General features: G+C 31.8%; 2 protein-coding genes across 4 annotated transcripts; one reads left to right on the top strand and one right to left on the bottom strand.

Moving 5' to 3' along the window:
• Positions 1 to 1208: 1208 nt before the first annotated feature.
• On the top strand, positions 1209 to 3992 carry LOC109790045 (putative protein phosphatase 2C-like protein 44). Its single transcript, XM_020349137.3, has 5 exons — positions 1209 to 1404; positions 1823 to 2098; positions 2539 to 2800; positions 3033 to 3166; positions 3549 to 3992. Exons 1-5 carry the CDS (start codon positions 1372 to 1374, stop codon positions 3684 to 3686), a joined length of 843 nt encoding a protein of 280 aa, XP_020204726.1. The 5' UTR covers positions 1209 to 1371; the 3' UTR covers positions 3687 to 3992.
• A 2607-nt stretch (positions 3993 to 6599) lies between these two features.
• Positions 6600 to 16621, bottom strand: LOC109790040 (COP1-interacting protein 7). Of its 3 annotated transcripts, none has more exons than XM_083059495.1 (13): positions 16219 to 16621; positions 15407 to 15586; positions 14901 to 15021; positions 14770 to 14827; positions 14584 to 14636; positions 14454 to 14509; positions 13099 to 13251; positions 12761 to 12957; positions 10778 to 12291; positions 9637 to 10578; positions 8572 to 8977; positions 7196 to 7261; positions 6600 to 7096 (listed from the first exon to the last, which is right to left on the bottom strand). In XM_083059495.1, exons 1-13 carry the CDS (start codon positions 16275 to 16277, stop codon positions 7029 to 7031), a joined length of 3873 nt encoding a protein of 1290 aa, XP_082915621.1. In that variant the 5' UTR covers positions 16278 to 16621; the 3' UTR covers positions 6600 to 7028. The 3 variants fall into 3 exon arrangements, with proteins under 3 accessions (XP_082915621.1, XP_082915622.1, XP_082915623.1); XM_083059496.1 differs by having other exon boundaries at positions 14788 to 14827; XM_083059497.1 differs by lacking the exons at positions 14770 to 14827; positions 14901 to 15021; positions 15407 to 15586; positions 16219 to 16621 and having other exon boundaries at positions 13099 to 13205.
• Between the last annotated feature and the right edge of the window lie 1843 nt (positions 16622 to 18464).

The raw sequence follows: 18464 nt of genomic DNA, 5'->3' as shown, positions 1-18464 counted from the left end.
CTAATGTCATAAAATATTTATTTCAATGAAGAATTTTTAAGAGTTCTTTTATTAGAAAATATTTTTTATTTTTATTTAAGAAGCTCTTAAAAATATTTTTAATCTGTATTTAAACGTGTTTAAAATTGACAGCTTAACGTTAACATTTGTTTGAGCAATAAGTCTTACTTTTTTTATTACTAATGAAACTCGGTGTCCATGGATTTATAACACTCATTTACACATTCTACTTATTAATAATAATAATAATAATAATAATAAAGATTTTTATTATCTCAATCTTACAAAAATAATTGTGAAAGTTGTTTTCACTTATATATTTATTTTGACCGCATTCAGTAAGTGTGAGATTATCCCTCATAAAAAAATATATATATAGTTAGACGATACTAGTATTATTTTGAAGTTAAATTATATATGAATGATATATTCTTTTTTGTTTGTTTGCAACATATATAGATACATATAAATTATTAAGGTTGGTACAATGATGAGGTAGAAGTAGGATGTGCAAAATTTTACGTTCAAATTATATTATTCTTATTATAATTCCTATAAATAACAACAACAAAAATTCCACATAAATATTTTTTTTACAAATTATATATATTTTTTATAAAAGGTAATCTTGTTTGTTTGTTTGTTTTTTTTTTTTTTATCTATAAGATTTATAACCTAAAACCATATGTATATGACCTCCATAAGACCAACTTGTTTGAGTTAGATATAATTACTATAAAAAGCAAAACTGAAACTTAAGATCATTGATTAAAATGAAATTACATCATATCAATTGATCCGCACATTCTGTAACATTTGTATAAAATAAATAACTAGTAATGAATTGAATAAATGTATACGTATAAAATGAAAATAAAAATATATATATTTACGTTGCTTTTAACAATAAATATGTATTTACTTTCTCATACTATTTGTTTAATAATTGAAAAGGAGTTAATATAATATATCATAGACAAACACTGAAATACATTAACCACAAAATATAAAAATAATTGAAAAAAATAATGGGTACATTTGTAGCTGTGGGACCAAGGAGTTTATTTTATTCTTTAAATTGATATCCTTTTTTTTTTTTTGTTAATTTAAAACTTAAAAAAAGTAGAGCATGACGGTTACTTCTTATTCAAAAGTTCCTCCTAACGGATAATCAAAACCAATTAATTTTTTAAAATTGAGCAGCTACTTCTACCTGACTCAACACCTCTATTGAATATGCAGCCACCAAGCCATAACAATAGAATCCTATCAATTTTCTATCTCAAAATGGTGATTTTGTAGTATCTGATCAGCATCTGCTAAAGAAGCCACATATTCTCTAAGGGTCTAATCTATTAGTCTGAGAAAAACATGGGAATAAGAGATTTTCACATCAAGCTCAAGGTAACTCCCTATTCCATTGTTACATTCAGGTTCTTTGAAATTCATGAGAAACATATAAATGGACATCTCAGTTGTGTCTTATGAACCTAATACAAGGGTGTAAAGAAAATGTTACTATTATTATAAAAAAAATGGTCATGATCATGCCCCTTTTGAGATTTTCTTCTCCACTACATTGCTAAATGCTTATCTGAGTTTCATCTTATATGCCTAATACAAGGGTGCATGGTTCTAAATTCTGGTCGTGCTTGCGGAATCCAATTTAAAACCATGCAAGGGTGTAAAAAAAAATGTTACTAGGAAAAGAATGATGATGCCCCTTTTGAGATTTTCTTCACCATGATATTGCTAAATTACTTGTTCATATGAATGATTAATAATTGACGTGAGCAACTAATCTTTCCATTGAAATGAGCAGGCATTCCGGGTGAAACGATTTTTCTTTGGTAGAAGGAGAAGCAAATGGAATGCAACCAAGCCTTCATGGATGCTTCCAATATCACATGGTCATCATGTGGTGGAGCATCATGTAATCAAAGGTGGTTCTGTTGACTCAGACTTTGATTCAGTTGTGATACAAAGGGAGCAAATGGATCACACAGAACTGTGGTACTTTGGAATCTTTGATGCTGTAGTTGGAGATGGAGTTACCAAGTACATGCAATCTCATTTCTTTGGCAAGAAGCTCAAAGAGGTAATCAATCAATGTTGTGTTTGCTTCTCTCCGGTATACTCTGTATTTTGCTGAACCAAAGCAATAATGCTTATGAGTTATGATTGATGATTATACTATATTGTGTTTCCATTAAAATTCTTGTGACAAACTGTGTCGAAGAGATTAAAAGTAAAAAAAAACTTATATGTTGTATAATGAACGCTTTTTTAGTTATTTTCTGATCAAAATTAGAGTTTCACTTTGATAATTATAAGGAAAAATCTAAGTCTCATATCAGTTAAAAATATGACTAAAATAGAGTTTGTAAGAGGGAGTCAATCCTCAATTTTCAAGCTAGTTTTATATGATTCAAACTAACATTTCAAGATTATATCAAAGTTTATCTTAGATTTATTAAAAAAGGTTCAACTAATATTTGTGGTCTCTTTTGTGTTTCCGATGTATCAATTACATTTTAGTGTCATATGAGGAGAAAAACCAAAGAAACAATGAAGAGAGCTTACTTAGGTGTAAGAACAAAGATCAGAGAGGCATACAAGCCAGAGGAGGAGACATACAGAATAGGTTCAACATCAGTGATGGTGATAAATGGAGAAAACCTTGTGATAGCCAACATGGGAGATTACAGAACTGTTCTGTGCAGAAATGGTGTAGCTTATCAGACCAGTGGCAGACACAATCTAACTGCCAAGAGACATTGGTATCGCAGACTCTTTTCAGGTATTATCAATTATTCACATCTTTTTCTCATAATTAGAGTGACTACACACTCATTTGAAAGAGCCAATTGAGTATTACAACAAAAAATTGCTATACTGCACTAGCTTATTTTTTCTTATTCGGCAATCAATTGGGATTTCAACAATACAAGTATCACAATTTTTGTTTCTTTTGCTCATCCATATTTTTGGTTCACACATCTAATAATGGATTCTATGCATTTGCACAAAAGCACGCATGATAGCATGTGAATCAGGCAATAAAACAGGTGCAAAGCATTCTAAAGGCTCAGAACTTGTGCTGGGAGGTGACAGGATCGACTCTGATACTGAATTTTTGATCTTAGCAAGCAATGGCATATGGGAGGTAAGTCCTACATGATAATATGTAACTTCAAATAGTAGGTCATTACAATGGTTTTTTAAAGAGCTAATTACACAAACATTCCTCTTTGTTGAAATTTCACACCATAACCGTACCTTTTTAAACTTAACAGAAATTAGAGTTGTCAAATGGTAAGTTTGACCTATCGAACTAAGTGTGATAAATGGGCCGATCAAACTTGACCTAATTTTTGTAAGGATTTTATTTTCTCTAGCTCATTGGTCCATCAAGCCGGAATAGATTGAGCTATTTTATTTTTATTTAAATAATTTTACATATAATTTAAGAATGTGTTGTTAATTTGCCCTTTCTTAAATATAATGAAAAGGAAAATAGTGGATCAAATTTCATTATATGTTTGTAGGTGATGAAGAACCAAGAGGCTGTGAATCTTATAAGACACATAGAGGATCCACAAGAAGCAGCTGAGTGCTTGGCAAAGGAAGCTATGATTAGGATGAGCAAAAGCAACATTTCATGCTTAGTCATTCGCTTTGACTGATTATATTCCTCCCCATAAGGATGTATCCTTATGCTTTGTGAATCATGCTCATGCCACCACACTTGGTGAAATCTAAGTATACTACTGCTCCTTACAGTGTGAAGAGTCCAATACAACTAGGTTATCTAGGTGTTTGTACCTTCATTTTGTCAAAACTCAATAGGGAAAAATAATAACCGAGCTTATTGGCCAATGCCATATGTTGATGACAATATTAATTAAGTATTGTTTTCTTTTTGGAATTCGATTTGGTTAAGAAATAACTATATATTTTTAGTCCTTGAATTTTAGTCAATTTTTAATTTTGATTTTTTTTATTATTTTTATTCTATGAACTTGTTTTAAAAAGTAATTTTTGGTACATGAGTGATGGAGGGAGTGAGACAAGAGAGAGAAAAAGGGTGGGAGAAAGGGGTACGTTGTGAGTAAAAAAGTGGTTCCATAAAAATCAATGAAACTAAGTGCGTGTTTGTATTGGATTCCAAACGTGGATTTTCACGTTTGAGTAAAAGGAACAAATAATAGCTTCCGTGTAAATTCATTGTTGAACGTGGAGAGAAGAAAAAATTACGTTCTAAAATGAAATTCAAACACACGCTAAAATATAAGCATATTTATGAAAAGATAATAAAAAAAGGAAAAAAAGTATATTTATAAATTATCAGAAATCCGTATTAGAATTCAAACCTAGCCCAATTAACTTTGGATCAAGTCATGTTAAAGGACCTTGATCTTGAATACTACGATCAATGCCATTTACAATCAAGTCATGCTTATTTCACACTTTTAAAATGGTAGGTGGCTTTGGATATAAATTTTAAATAGTTGACATCAGTTTAGAGGGAAAAAAAAAAAACCAACAAACGTTAATGGAAAATATCAAAGGAAGAAAAGTATGTATTGTTTTTGTTTGAAAACGGTTTATTCACTTGTTAGAAATGTAATCAACTTAATTTTTGATATTTTATATTAGATATGTGACTATTTCCATATTTCTATCTCTCTCACTATTGTTGACTATTCCCTATATTTGATATTTTGTCACACAACTGCGTTTTAAAATTATTTTTTCCCTCTCATGTTCTCAAAATAGAATATGGAAGTCCGAAACAATAACTGTGAAATCAATTATACATTAGAGACATAAAAAGGTTAAAATAAAAATAAAGTCCAACAGTGTTATAATAAGAGGGTGAATATGAGTTCATACCCACAAAATTTTCACTAGTATGAAGCATTTTGGATAATTACTAAAAATAAATCAAGATTTAAACATAAAATAAACACTATCATATCAATATAAAAATACTTGTGATATATAACAAGATATCATACTCCTCTTGAAAAATATAATTCAACTAAACAACCCATCATGAAGTATCATGGCATGTGTGCATGAAAACAAATGATACAATGTGATACTTTGTCAAAAATGTAAAAAAAAATATATATATAAAAAATAAAAAATAAAAAAATAAATTAATAATATGTTACTGATAAAGGTTAAAAAAAAAATGCAACAAGGTATTGTGTTTATTACACGCAATTAACACTTTTTTTTATATAGATGACAAAGCAAGTCATTGTATATTTAATTAACACAGAAAATTATTGTATCTTTCATATGACATACATAAAAGATAGATATCTTTTTTATATAAAAAAAATCTATGTGACATGAAAAGTGCAATGTTGACATGTGTTTTCTAGTGTTGAGTATTCCTAAATGAAAATAAATTTTAAAAAAATTAATTTGGTTGATAATTTCCAAAATAACCTCACATTAGTCAAAGAGCCAAATAGGCGAGCATATGTTGAAAAATATCAACATGTCCTAGTTAACAACTCTTAATCTTATTCCCACTTTTAGTTTTCCTTCTATCATCTGAATTTTGAATTTTTTTTGAAAAATTATGTATTAAATACTTGGCTAGTTGTGGATTGAATGTGAAAAGATTAAAACGCAGAGTCTCATGACTATGATTGCGATGCAAGGAACTCAATGAATGTTATGAGTTAAACAATTTATGTTATTTGCTGTGGAATTGCACTTTGGGTTGTAGGAATGGATTGGAAAGAGTCAAATGATAATTTACAATTGACAATAACATAATTTGGTAATTTGGGTGGTAGTGCTTGTAGGTTAGATTAATTTGGCAAGATTCAAAGAACTATATATCTTGCCTCCATACTTTAAAATATTACACATTTTGGTCTCATACTTTTAAATAACTATATATCTTGCCTCCATACTTTCAAAATATTATACATTTGAAAAATATTGTATTTTTCGAATGAATATATCAAAACTTTTTTCGAATTATTAAAAAATTGATTTAAACAATAAAATATTAAATTACATAATTATTTTATAATAAATTTATTTAAAAATATTAATATTTTAATTATTTGAAGACCGATTCATAATCTAATTCAAAGGATATAATAACGTTCTAGACATTTTGCTCTTAGTTACACACGTCATTTTCAAAGTTACATCATCAATCCACCGTAGTGTCAAATCAACGTTGATACATTAATAGCCGACTAATAGAAGGACAAAATTCAAGATAAAAATAAAAATAGAGGCAAAATTGAAAAAATCCTTTGAAAACAATTAGTAAACAAGTCTTAAGCTTACAAAAGAATATCATATCATTCCTAATAATAACGTTACTAAAAAAAATGTACTAGCATAACTTAAAAACCTATTACGTTTCATGATTCCCTTGGATCACATAATGTGGCGATCTTCATATTTTCAAAATAATTAAGAACCGTTTATTTTAAATGTCAATAAAATAATTTATTTTGACAAGATAAAAAAATTAAACTTGATTAATTTTAAAACATAAAGTAATCCAAATTTATATCCAAACTAATGACAACCGTAAACTATTAGTGTGGGCCTAGTGAGGAAGGAATTATCATATGATTATTATTATTGCAATTCTGATATATAAAAAATAGAATAAAGTCAACAATAAATGTACATTGATCCGTTTGTTTTTCATTTATGATAATTGATTTTCCCAACATCAAAAAATATAGGGGCTTAATTTACATTACCAATTTACCATCTGCTGAACCAACCAATTCCTCAAGGATTCAGAATCTATCTCCCCATCCAGATTTCCAATAAAAGTGAGGGGTTTGAAACTCAAGGGCTGTCAAAAAGATGGCCTAAAATTGCTTCTGGTTAAGAGGTGGATCATTCCAACACCAAATTATTCTCAGCTAGACCATAACACAGGACCATTAAGGCCCCCCCCCATAAAAGGAAAAAAATGAAAAGAATCAAGTAAATGGTCACTGTGTCAACCTCAAACAGCATAAGTTCTGTCATGCCATCATTATCTTTTTTCCTTTGTTGCTTCGAAACGGCGATAACAAGGAGAAAGAGCGAGAAGCTGCATAAGAATGATATGTTAAACATGTCCATATTCAGAATATATGATAAAATAAAGTAGAAGTTATTCATGTTCACTTTAAGTTGAGCAAGTGCTTACACTTCGGAGGAGTTGCACTGTTTGAGGGAGCTTCATTTCTTGAGATTAAATTCTTCAGAGTATGAACTAAGACACAGCAAATCCCAATATGATGGTTAGCTTGAGTCTATCACTCATGTTCAATTAAAAAGTTTGTTTAAATACAAACTTAAAAATGTTTTCGAGAACTTTGCTGTTGGAAATAACTCTTTATTTTCAGTAAAGAAGCTCTAAAAAATATTCCTAACTTGTATTTAAACAAGATCCAAATTCAATATGGTTTGACCTTTCAAATTGTCACATGACAATAATATTCACAAGACATTTATTAAAAGGAGCAAGGATAAATATATGAAGAGACAAAGCAAAAGCTATAATTTTCTAGTAAAATATCTAGATGATTATGTCTTTTTTTTTTAAAAAAGAACAGTTTGGGTTGTGTTTTTTTTTTTTTTTCATCTTCAGTTAATATATTTCCACTGAGAATTTTCACTTTTTTTCAGTGTTTTCAAGAACAATGGAGGTGATGAAAACAAATAAAATGTTTTCACCGTTTCCTATGCCAATCTGAGAAAATAGAAAACAAAATGAAAACAATGTGGCATTTTTGTAATTGTCAGTAAAAATATATCCGCTGAAAATGAAAACAGAAAACATGCCAAATGCAAATTACTAGACCTGTGTTTTTACGCAATGATTAACTCTCTTTCAGTCTTAGATATTTATGTTCATTTTACTAACTCAAATAACTTGCAGTTTTTAATATTGAGAAAGCAAATCCTTTCTGAATGTTTGGTGCAAGTAAAGTCAACACCAGATCAATATGGCAATCCATGACAGCAACAGAAATGATGTTGGCTTAACCTTCATGCAATGTAGTTTAGGTAAATGCACATGTCATGAGAATACATTAAGCATATACTTTTATTTTATATTATTATTCAAAAAAATTATTTTACTAGATGCTATACTGAATGTTAATCTTGGAGCTTCAAAGCTATAGCTTGATGTTACCAAAAATGTTCTATATTTCACTTTTTTATGGCCTTTAAAGGACTAAAAATGAGAAAGGAAAGGAGAGTGCATCTCAATGTTGAATTTTGTGGGAGGAAGGTTCCTGAACACATTTAGGTACTGTCAGCTTTGAACTAATGGGTTTGGACTTCACAGTTTAGTCCTTGAAAGACACATCAAAGTGGTGTTTGGCATTTTCAGCTTTAAACTAAATTGGTATGAACTGCAGCTGAGTGCTGCATGGGTCATGGTATCAAGTAACAAAAATATTATCTTAAAAATGAGGTCATATAGAAGTGAAAGTGCACCATATATCTAAGAAGTGAAATGCAATTCCTAATATATGATATAGTAATATGTTTGTTGCCTAAGGATCATGTTACCTTCATTAGAGGAACCATTAGTTCCAATATCATTTGCTTCAGAACCGTCAATACTAGCATTATCTGATTCCATGTTGCATCCACCAGTAGGCGAGTCATGACTCTTCCTTCCAAACTTTAACAGCCGTTTCAACCCTTTAGATGATTCCTTTACCTGAGGTTTCTCAATCACCTCGGGAATCTTCTCAAGTGTTGAGTTTCTGGATTCAGACACGCGTGATTTAAAAGTTTCCATACCAATTGATGCACTGTCCAAGCTTGTGGGAGGTGCTTTACTGTACTCAGAGTTTCGTGTGCAACGATCTTCCAAGGAAGAAACTCGAGCATGTGTGGTATGATATGTTTCCTCAGTAATATGAATGCTAGACGATTTTGAAGGTTCTTTCTCTGTATCATTTGCTTTAACCTGATTTTGGAAGAATATATACAAAAAAAATTAACTGATGTATAAGAATTTCTCTCATGCTTGTAGAATTCAGATAAAGAACGCAGGAAGTATAACGAATGGTACTCATTCACAAACAACAGGTATGAGTGCATGACAATAACAACAAATCAGATTAACATTTGCTTGCTCATTCAGTTACAGGTCTAAAATAAAATATCATTCCTGAAATTAAAAGTCAAATATTGGCAAATTTCTCCTAATCATAGAATTGAACATAGACTTCTCTTCCCCCACAAAATGTCGGAATACAAATAAGAATTTGTGGAAAAGCAAAATTTTAAGAATGTGTATCAGCTTTTGATGCTATGTTATAATGCCATACTTTCACAATTTACAATACGGATGTAAAGTTGGCAGTGCATGCTCGTGCTTCACCAAGCATAAATTATAGGAAACATATTAGCTGCAGTTTCAAGCCTTACACAATAAAATGAAACTGGAAGGCCAAGTTGATTGCAACATTTCATATTTAGTGTTAATTTATTTAAAATATAATAAGCTATCAGACAGGCAGAATGTTCATAAATAATTCATGATCATGTTCACACTTTTTATTCTTTTATGCATACTGATTACAGTCATGACAGTTAATTATTAATAAATTTATGAAAACACACCTTGGACGATATGGGTTTCACATGTGATTTGTTCTCCGAGATTTCTATATCTACTGAAACTGGTGCACAAAAAGCAACATAACTCGACACAGTCTCAGTTTTCTCCATCAGTTTCTCACTGTCATACTGTCTCTTTGGTATCCCTTTTTTTTCTTTAGACTTATCATTAATATTGGGGGCACGAGGTTTCTCACGCTCAAGCATTACAACAGTCTTCTCAATTATAGGATTGTCATCTCCATCATCATTTGGCGTAATTCCAAATTCATTTTTCTTCAGTGAGGTACCTTCTGAATTCAAAGAGGACTTGTTAACATTCAGCTTCGGTGTATTCAAAGATGACCTGTTTTGGACGATGTCAATTGCTTTGAATGTATTGATTTTTAGTTCGGGGAGAGTTGCAGTCATACTTTTATCATGATTCACAATAGCAGAAATCTTCCTGATCTCAGTCTCATTAGCTGCTTTAGTCACTGAATTTGTCCTAGCACCTTGTGGTTTAACGGAGGTAGAGGAAGTATGACGAATGGTACTCATTTTAGGTTCTGACAATCTTCTAAGTCTTGCCATTGGTGCCTTAGTATTAGCTGTACCATCGCTCTTCTCTCGCTTGAATTGAGGCAGAGAAGGTGCTGATCGGCTTAATTTGTTTGTAACTGAATGGCTTCCAGTATTCAATCTGCTGATTTTTTTGACTTTTGAAGAATCACTGGATCCAACAGCAGTTCTGATGGGAAATCTTGGGAAGGGTGAGGATGAACCTGGCTCTGAATCACTAAATTTTGATCCTTTATAAGGGCTGGGCGTAAGTTTCGTTGGAATCTGTTTCTTGGTTAGCTGTGATGGAATGGGTGACTTGGTAGCAATTGAATTACTCCTGGCAGCAATTCTCTTTTGCCTCTCCATCTTTAAAGCATTGAGGCGTTTCATCTCTTCGTCTTCCTAGTTATTATAAATAAAAGAGAAGAAATAAATAGATTTGTAAAACAGGTGAATGACCTTGAAAACATGAATCTTTCATTAATCTAAATGTAAACAAAATAAAAATAATGTTAAGTTTACTTCAATTTTATGTTAAGCATATGCAACATAAACATGAAACGGAAAAGGGTGTAGCTAGGGGAATATGAACATAGATTACCTTCTCCTTCTTAATTTTCTGGAGATCAACTTTGTAGTTCCGTAGTCTTTCAGCACGTGCCCGTGCTTCATCCAATGGACTCAGTTTACTAGTCTTTCCTCTCCTTATAGGCCCAACAGATTTTTTACTATCAGAACTATTTGGAGTAGGTTTTGATTTCAGATCTTTATCCAACATCTTAGACCCTGGTTTCATGTGACCCTTGCTCTTTTTATCTTGTGAAGCACTGCCTCCAGCCTGAGCCTGCATTTCATAATCTAACGCAGGGTCATAAAACATTAACCCCTTTTCTGCTCCTCGTTCAGGCATCAAGCTCAACTCATGTGGCTGATAATTGGAAGTTTTTTCTTCGTTCCTATGCACCTTTGGGAACTCCGAGTCCATGTCAATAGCATTTCTCTCAAGATTTCCTGAATCACTGACTCTGACTGACCTACTTTCAACTATATAGGAGTCATCATTCATGTCGTGAAACAACTTCCTTTCCAATTTATTGCTTGAATAACCTTGCCCATTGACAGCTGCTACATCTGAGGAATGTTGTAAATTACCACACTGACTATCTTGTTTAAGAATGACGAAATCATCATTGGCCCCCCTCCTATAACCACCAATCCTTCCATCTATTTCTAAAGACTGCACATCATCCACAGACCTAGCATTAACAGATTGTCCTGACCTTCTAGACAATAAGAAATCATCATTGGATGACCTAGGCATGCGGGACAATCCCTTGCTAATGCTATGCACATCTGTAGCTCCACCTCCTTGAACTTCATGCATATTCCGCTCAGTAAAATCTATAGGATCATTGCCTGCAACCTGTTTTTTCCTTCTCACATGATCAAACTGGCCCTGGTCGATGGCCTTTCTATCTTCATCTACACCTTTCAATAAACAATTTTGGAATGCTAGCCATTGTCCTCCATCAGCATCTCTCCCACATTCTGTTACTTCCTTTTCAGATGAATTCAATCTTTTAAAAGATTTGTTACTGGATTCTCTTCTTTTTGAGGTCTTGACAGATTCCTGAGCATCTTTATCTTCATCAGTTTCAGAGGAATAATCTGAACATGATCCACTTCCAGAAGTATGTTCTGTCTTTGTTATGTAATTGATGTTCCGAATGACCACCATGCCAGACTTCTGCCTGCCTGTTCGGCCAGACTTCTTCCGTCGTTCTACAGTCTGTGAACCCTCCCTCTCCATATCCAATTCATCCCGAGTTTCGAATTCGGTATTTTGTCCATTGTCCATGGAGTGCCTTCTATGTCCCATATTTTGACCAGCATTTAGTCTGGAGTCCTCCATAGGTGAACGAATGGGCTGCATAAATGGGCTGTTTCCTGGATAAGTCTGATAGTAGGGTATCCCTTGCACTGGATATGGATGCAACATTGGTAAAGCACCTGGGGGAGAATGGACAGGCCAAGAGGAAAATCCATTATGTGGAAAATGACCTTGAACATTATCTTGGTAGCCTGCAGTTGGTTGTCTGTTCACTGAAAACACATCTATAAATGTATAACAATAATGTTAGTACATCTCAAGGGAGAAAGAAAGAAAAAAAAAAAACATCAGGAATTTTACTAATTTAGTCAGATCTAGTATTCATGACAAACAGCATTAAAAATTGCTTCAACAAAACCAGTTATTTCTTCCTTCAGTTCCTTCCGTTATCCATAGAACCCATCAAATTGACAAACCCTTTGCACCCAAATTTGCAGCTGTTGTTCACAGCACCTAAATCACCTAATCTCCTAAAGCCCACTAAATACTAATAAAAGAGTATAGCTTCCAAACCACTCTTGCTCTCATATATTCTCCAATGGGTCTTCCTCCATCTATTTTCTGTCCTTAATCCACTCAAGAAACCCTAATAATAATCCTTTCAATGGCCTCTAGGTTAATGTAAATCTATGCACTAAGTCATGAACAATGCATAAATATACAAGTCCAAAATGTGCAATAGTTGTCAGGTACCTGAATTAGTTTTCCCGTTACTTTCTGAGTCCAATTCAGTATGGGATGTAGTAACCGTATTGGAAAGTATAATGCCTGATGCATCTATTGCAGAGAAGTCAGCACAATTAGGCATCACTTCGGCAGCTTCAATTTCAAGCCACTGGCCACTTTCATGCTTTCTTTTCCATAGAGAAATAAAATTTCTACATGCATCCCTGAAATATGACAAAATTAGAATCAAGCAAGGTCATCTAGAAAACATATATATGTTATCAGCCAATTGGCCAAGAACCCAACATCTCACAAACCCATATTTAACAAGGTAAGAAATAGTTAAGAAAGAAAATTATTCTTACATCAAGCGTGATGCTTCAAAGCATTCAGCAAATGACATCAAAGCTGGCATGTAGTCAATGTCAAAACCAGCAGCAACTGCTCGTGCAAATGCCATTCCTTGCTCTTTCTGCAGCACAGATTTACGTGTCTCCAGGACTTTCAAAAGCTGAACTCTAAAACAATACATAAAGAAGGGAATACAATACAGCACATATGTTAACAACCAATTTTACACAGTGAGCAGAAGCTCAAGAATATAACACTTAAAAGTGCTGCTTTTGCACATGAACACTACACAGTGAGGTATGGATGTTAGCGTAACCAAATTTTATAGCAAAAATCCAGTCAATGTCACTTCATTCATCATATGTTACGTATAGTATTCATTTTATTCCACTAAATTCAACATGGAGTCCTTATGTTGAATTGGAAAGTTAGGGTGGAGGGTTAAAATTCCAAATAAGAGAAATTTATTAAATTGTTTGCCAGAGAAAATATTCGCAATCAAAGTACCTGTAAAGATAAGATAGGACCTGAAGATTTCAACATAGCATATTATCTTGTTAGTCTATTCAAAACCCCAGAGGGAATGCTGGTTATGATGTATATTTTACAATGCAATTTATTAGAAAAGCAACTATTAATTCATTGGTTTTAAATGGCAATACAGCAACAACAACAACAAAAGCCTTATTCCACTAGGGGGCAAAGGTAATTCAATACGGAATCAACTGTTCCAAATGGTAATTCATGTATTAGTAAATGTTACCAACTTACAAAGCCCCGGTACAATTAGGGAAAATAAGCAGCCCAATCAACCAAGTTTTAATTTAAAGTAAAAAAGTAGAAACAGCTGTCTCAAAAATTGAAGTTAACAGAGAATTTTTTAATAGACCATCAACACTCCCATACCTGTTAAATAAGCCTATATTTAAAAGGAAAAAAGAAATGCAGTGACTTACAATGAGCATATATTAACAAGTGATGATACTGTAGTTGGTAACCAATTATTCTTGAGGGGTAAATAATAAGTGGTGGTCAAGCTTGTATAAGTTCTTTAACAGTCCTTTTCTACTTTACTCTTGACATTTCTATGTTCTCTGCGATGGAAAAGAAATATGTCCACACCAAAAATAATTTCTATCCAATTTATAATTGGTTCCTAAAGCAACTGCAATAGCAGTTGGCCACGTTGGTAACATCTTTGCTTTATTTGCTATATCAACAAAATTTCGTCAAGTGATATCCAGGTCGGGCATGGGCACTTGATACATTTTATATTAATCATACACGACCATCAACTAAAAATCTCCTACTTGATGTAAGAGATGGTCATAGAAAAGAAGGAAAAAAGTTGAAGAGATTTAGAATTTACTTTGAGTTTCCTTCTGATTTTGTGCTTCCATTTGTTTCAGGTGGCTGTGTATCAGACTGGCACATGTCCGCACATACTGATTAGAAAATAATAAATCAATATAAGATTAGGGTATTCAAGACCTTCTAACCTTGTAAAGTACAATAGCTTTCTCCTCATTCATTTCCTGCTGAGTTTTCCTGCCTGAGCAAAGCACCAAGTCTTCTTAGTTGCAAACGATTATAAATTTTAGCTAAGCTTTAAATATATCCATAATTGTTGAATAAAAGCTAAAAAAGTTTTATTTTTATACACTAATAATTTGCAATAGATGTACCTGTTCTTTCAAAATTACCTTCAGTTCTTTCCACATGTTTTATTTGGTTTTCTTCCACCTGCAGATATACAAGTTAATTTAAACATTTAATTGCTGTGATTGAATTTAAAACTTGTTAGATATTTACTTACAATGCTAATCCCTATAGAATTATTTCCTTGAATTGCAATTGCCTCTTCAATTTGGGCGATTTCAGATTCTATAGTATACACACGTTCCAATATCTCAGGAGTGCTCACAAAGCGAACAAACCTACAGAAGCAAAGGAAATTAGTTCAGCATGCTAATTTTTCTGAAATTAAATGCCACTAGAATCATTTGTAAGAGGACAAACTTTAAGTCTCCAACTTTAGAGTTACAAGCCAGTTAACCTATTTGTTTAACTTCCAATGCCATTTCCCCAGTACTTCCCTCTGCTTTTGAAAGAGTAAAAAAGCAAGAAATATAAAAGAAATTTTGGTCTAAATATAACACCAAAAACAAGACTTCCAAAACGGCATACTAGATCCATTTTGCATACCGGAAGAAATGATAACCTTGAATGCACATATTTAAATGAAAGATCAATGTCAATTCAAATTCCAAGATATGGCGATATGAATAATTAACAAAGGATAAATATGATAACAAGCCACACCTTTCAACTGTTCCCTTGGTAAACCATGAGGTATCACTGCCATGCTCGGGCACAAGAACAATTGAATAACCACCCTTAGCTATTTGATCTTGAGCGGCCTTCAAGTGGGATAGAAATGGGTTGAGCAATCCTGATGCAACTTTCTCCTTCTTTCCATTCACAGTTATAACCAAGTCAAACCTGATTTGAGGATAAAAAACCAAAGCAACAAGTCAGGAAGCAAATACATAAAATCATTGTTTTGATATGAATGAACTTTTGCATAGATCAATTAGTGACCTAAAAATCACAACTAAAAACTACACTCACTCAGTAGCTGCACAATTCTTAAACTCAAGTTCTAGTAGTGAATCTTATGAGCAACAGCACTGTAATACCCAAAGAACTTCAATTGTGATCACAATACAAGTTAACCACCAATTTAAACTGATGAAAGTGCTAATATCAGATACAAAATTTATAAACAGCTGGAAGATAAATAACACACTCTAGTTGCAAAATCAAAAAATCACGTTGGCTCCAATCATTTCAACAAACTTGAGAGTAAAACTGAACTGAATCCTCAACTAATGACAGTCCTCTAAATTATTATTATTACTTCTTAAAAGGTAGTCATCAGTCAACAATTCATCTCCATTTTAATAGGACTGTCAAATATCCCAAGTGGTTAAAGAAAAAAAACAAAATCAACAAACCTATTCCGCAGTACTTGTTTCCCTATTTGGAGTGAGAAATGCCACAAATGGAAGAAAAAAAAATAAATAAATAAAATGATAAAAACACATTGATGAATGGGGTAACACTATAACTACCTGGTTCTAGTTGGTGTGAGCTGAAACACAGCTGAATCCAACCTTGTAGAAGAGTTCATTGTGAGAGAGACCAAACCAAATCAGCAACAGGGTTTTCTTTTCTCAGGGATCACACATGAGTCTCTACAGTGAAGCTAAACTCCCATACCCAAAAAGGAAAAAGCAAAATCCTAAAATGGGGTTAGTCTTTGGTGACAGAAAAAAGCAAGCTTTGCTTGAAAAACAGGCTTCAGGGCCAAAAAAGAAAAAAGGGTAAGTTGCAAAAAAAAAACTTAGAAATGGGGTTGAGAAGAAGAGCTTCAATGGCTTCCAAAGACAAAGAGGGAAGTGGGTGCGAGACAGGATCCAAGGTTGTATGTACTTTGTTTGGATACCAACTCATAGCAGCAGGGACCATCAACCTTCATATTCTTCATACGCAAATATCAAGGAATTATGGGGAAACAAGGAGGGCATAACGGGGATTTCGCTAAACTTTGACAAACTGTAACGCAGTGACGCTATCAGACATATCACTTGTCTTTGGAAATCGACGTTATTTGCTTCAGATTACCATATTGCCCTCAAAAAGCGTTTTCTACACTGTTGCAGAGTACCGTTGAGATTGAATTAACACCCTGTTTGGTGATATTCAGTCACCGCTGCCAATATTTATTTTATAAAATTAATTTTCAACTACTTTTCTTTCGATATTTTTATTTTAAAGGTAAGTGAGTTACTTAAGTTATGCTATAATTTTTTTTTCTTTTACAAATTTAAGTACTGTTGTTTAGGTATAATTAGTATTATTTTTTAATTAAAATTAAAATTTAATCTTGTAAAAATATATTAAATATACATTAGAAATAAATGTACACTATCAAAATAAAATTTCAATTTTAATCAAAAAAATAACACTAATTATATCTAAAGAAATATATTTAAATATGATTTTTTCATATTAAAATTAAAGTCAACTCAATAATATACGTAAATATGTAACCGATATTTGCATTCAAGTTAACAAAGGTGAAATTCCTATTCACAAAAGAACAACTATTATGATAAGTTGCGTAAATTTTGTCTTTTATTATTAGATACAAAAGTTATTTACAATTGTTTGGATACCTATTGCCAAAATTTTCGACCACTGAATACATGGTTGTTGGTTTTTTTTTTTTGTTACTATACTTTCTCTTTTTTATTTTTAATTTATTGTGCATATGCACTGGCTCACTGCCTAATATATTTAAATAAGTCTACATTTTAACCTATATATTGTTTGGATGAGGAGTAAAATAAAAAATAATAATAAGAATGATATAAATAGAGAAAAAATAATATAAAAAGTCATGTTATTTGGATAAATAAAAATAGGAACGAAAGAATAAAGTGAATTTTTTTTCACTGGTTTTGATGAATAATATATATATATATATATATATATAAAGATATTCACTTAATTTTATGAGTAAGTTTATCTAAATTTATTTTAATTAATAACTTATATTTTATATTAAATTTTAATAATTTAATATTTAAATTAAAAATTCTTAATATATAGATTAAATTTTAAAATTTATATAATATTTAGACCAAAATTATTTGGGGTGAAATTATTAAACATTTACTTGATTTGGTGCAAAATTAACACTATTTTTATAAAGCTAAATTTTTTTTAAAAAAAATATATACCCTTAACATTGTGTTGGCATGAAGTTTTGAAATCACAAGTGCATGTAAAAATAGAGAAAAAATATTCATAAATATAATGTTTACAAAAATGTAGTAGACTTATAGATTACTTAATAATTAATTATTAACTATAATTATTAAAATTAATCAAATGTTAATAGTTTATTAATTTAAAATGAACTAATTTAGTTAATCAATAAATAATTGGTCTAAGTGATACTGAATCCAGTCTCTTTAAATAAAATCTCAAATTTGAAACTTGTATAAGAAAAAACATATTTAAAATGGGATATTCAACTAAAAGTTGCGACAGTGGAAATTTTTCATTCTTCACAAAACTAACTCCCTTCTTCTTATTCTATACATGTTTGAGATGTAAGAAAGGGGTTCATAATGATAAAGGGTTCGTAGAGCTTGTCAATAAGGAGCAAAAAGAGTTGTGGTGCAACTACGGAGGTTTTGGGATTCTTCTCCTCTCTTCCTTTTTTTCTCTCCCTCCAAAGAGGTCAAAATTGAGGTAAGGGGAGCTAGGACTTGATCTTGGTGGATGATTGTGTGAATTTTAATGTTGC

The sequence above is a fragment of the Cajanus cajan genome, chromosome 7 (genome assembly GCF_000230855.2).
Source record: "Cajanus cajan strain Asha chromosome 7, NIPB_CcT2T_4, whole genome shotgun sequence".
In the NCBI taxonomy this organism is placed as follows: Eukaryota; Viridiplantae; Streptophyta; class Magnoliopsida; order Fabales; family Fabaceae; genus Cajanus; species Cajanus cajan.
This window is presented reverse-complemented; position numbering and strand designations above follow the sequence as displayed.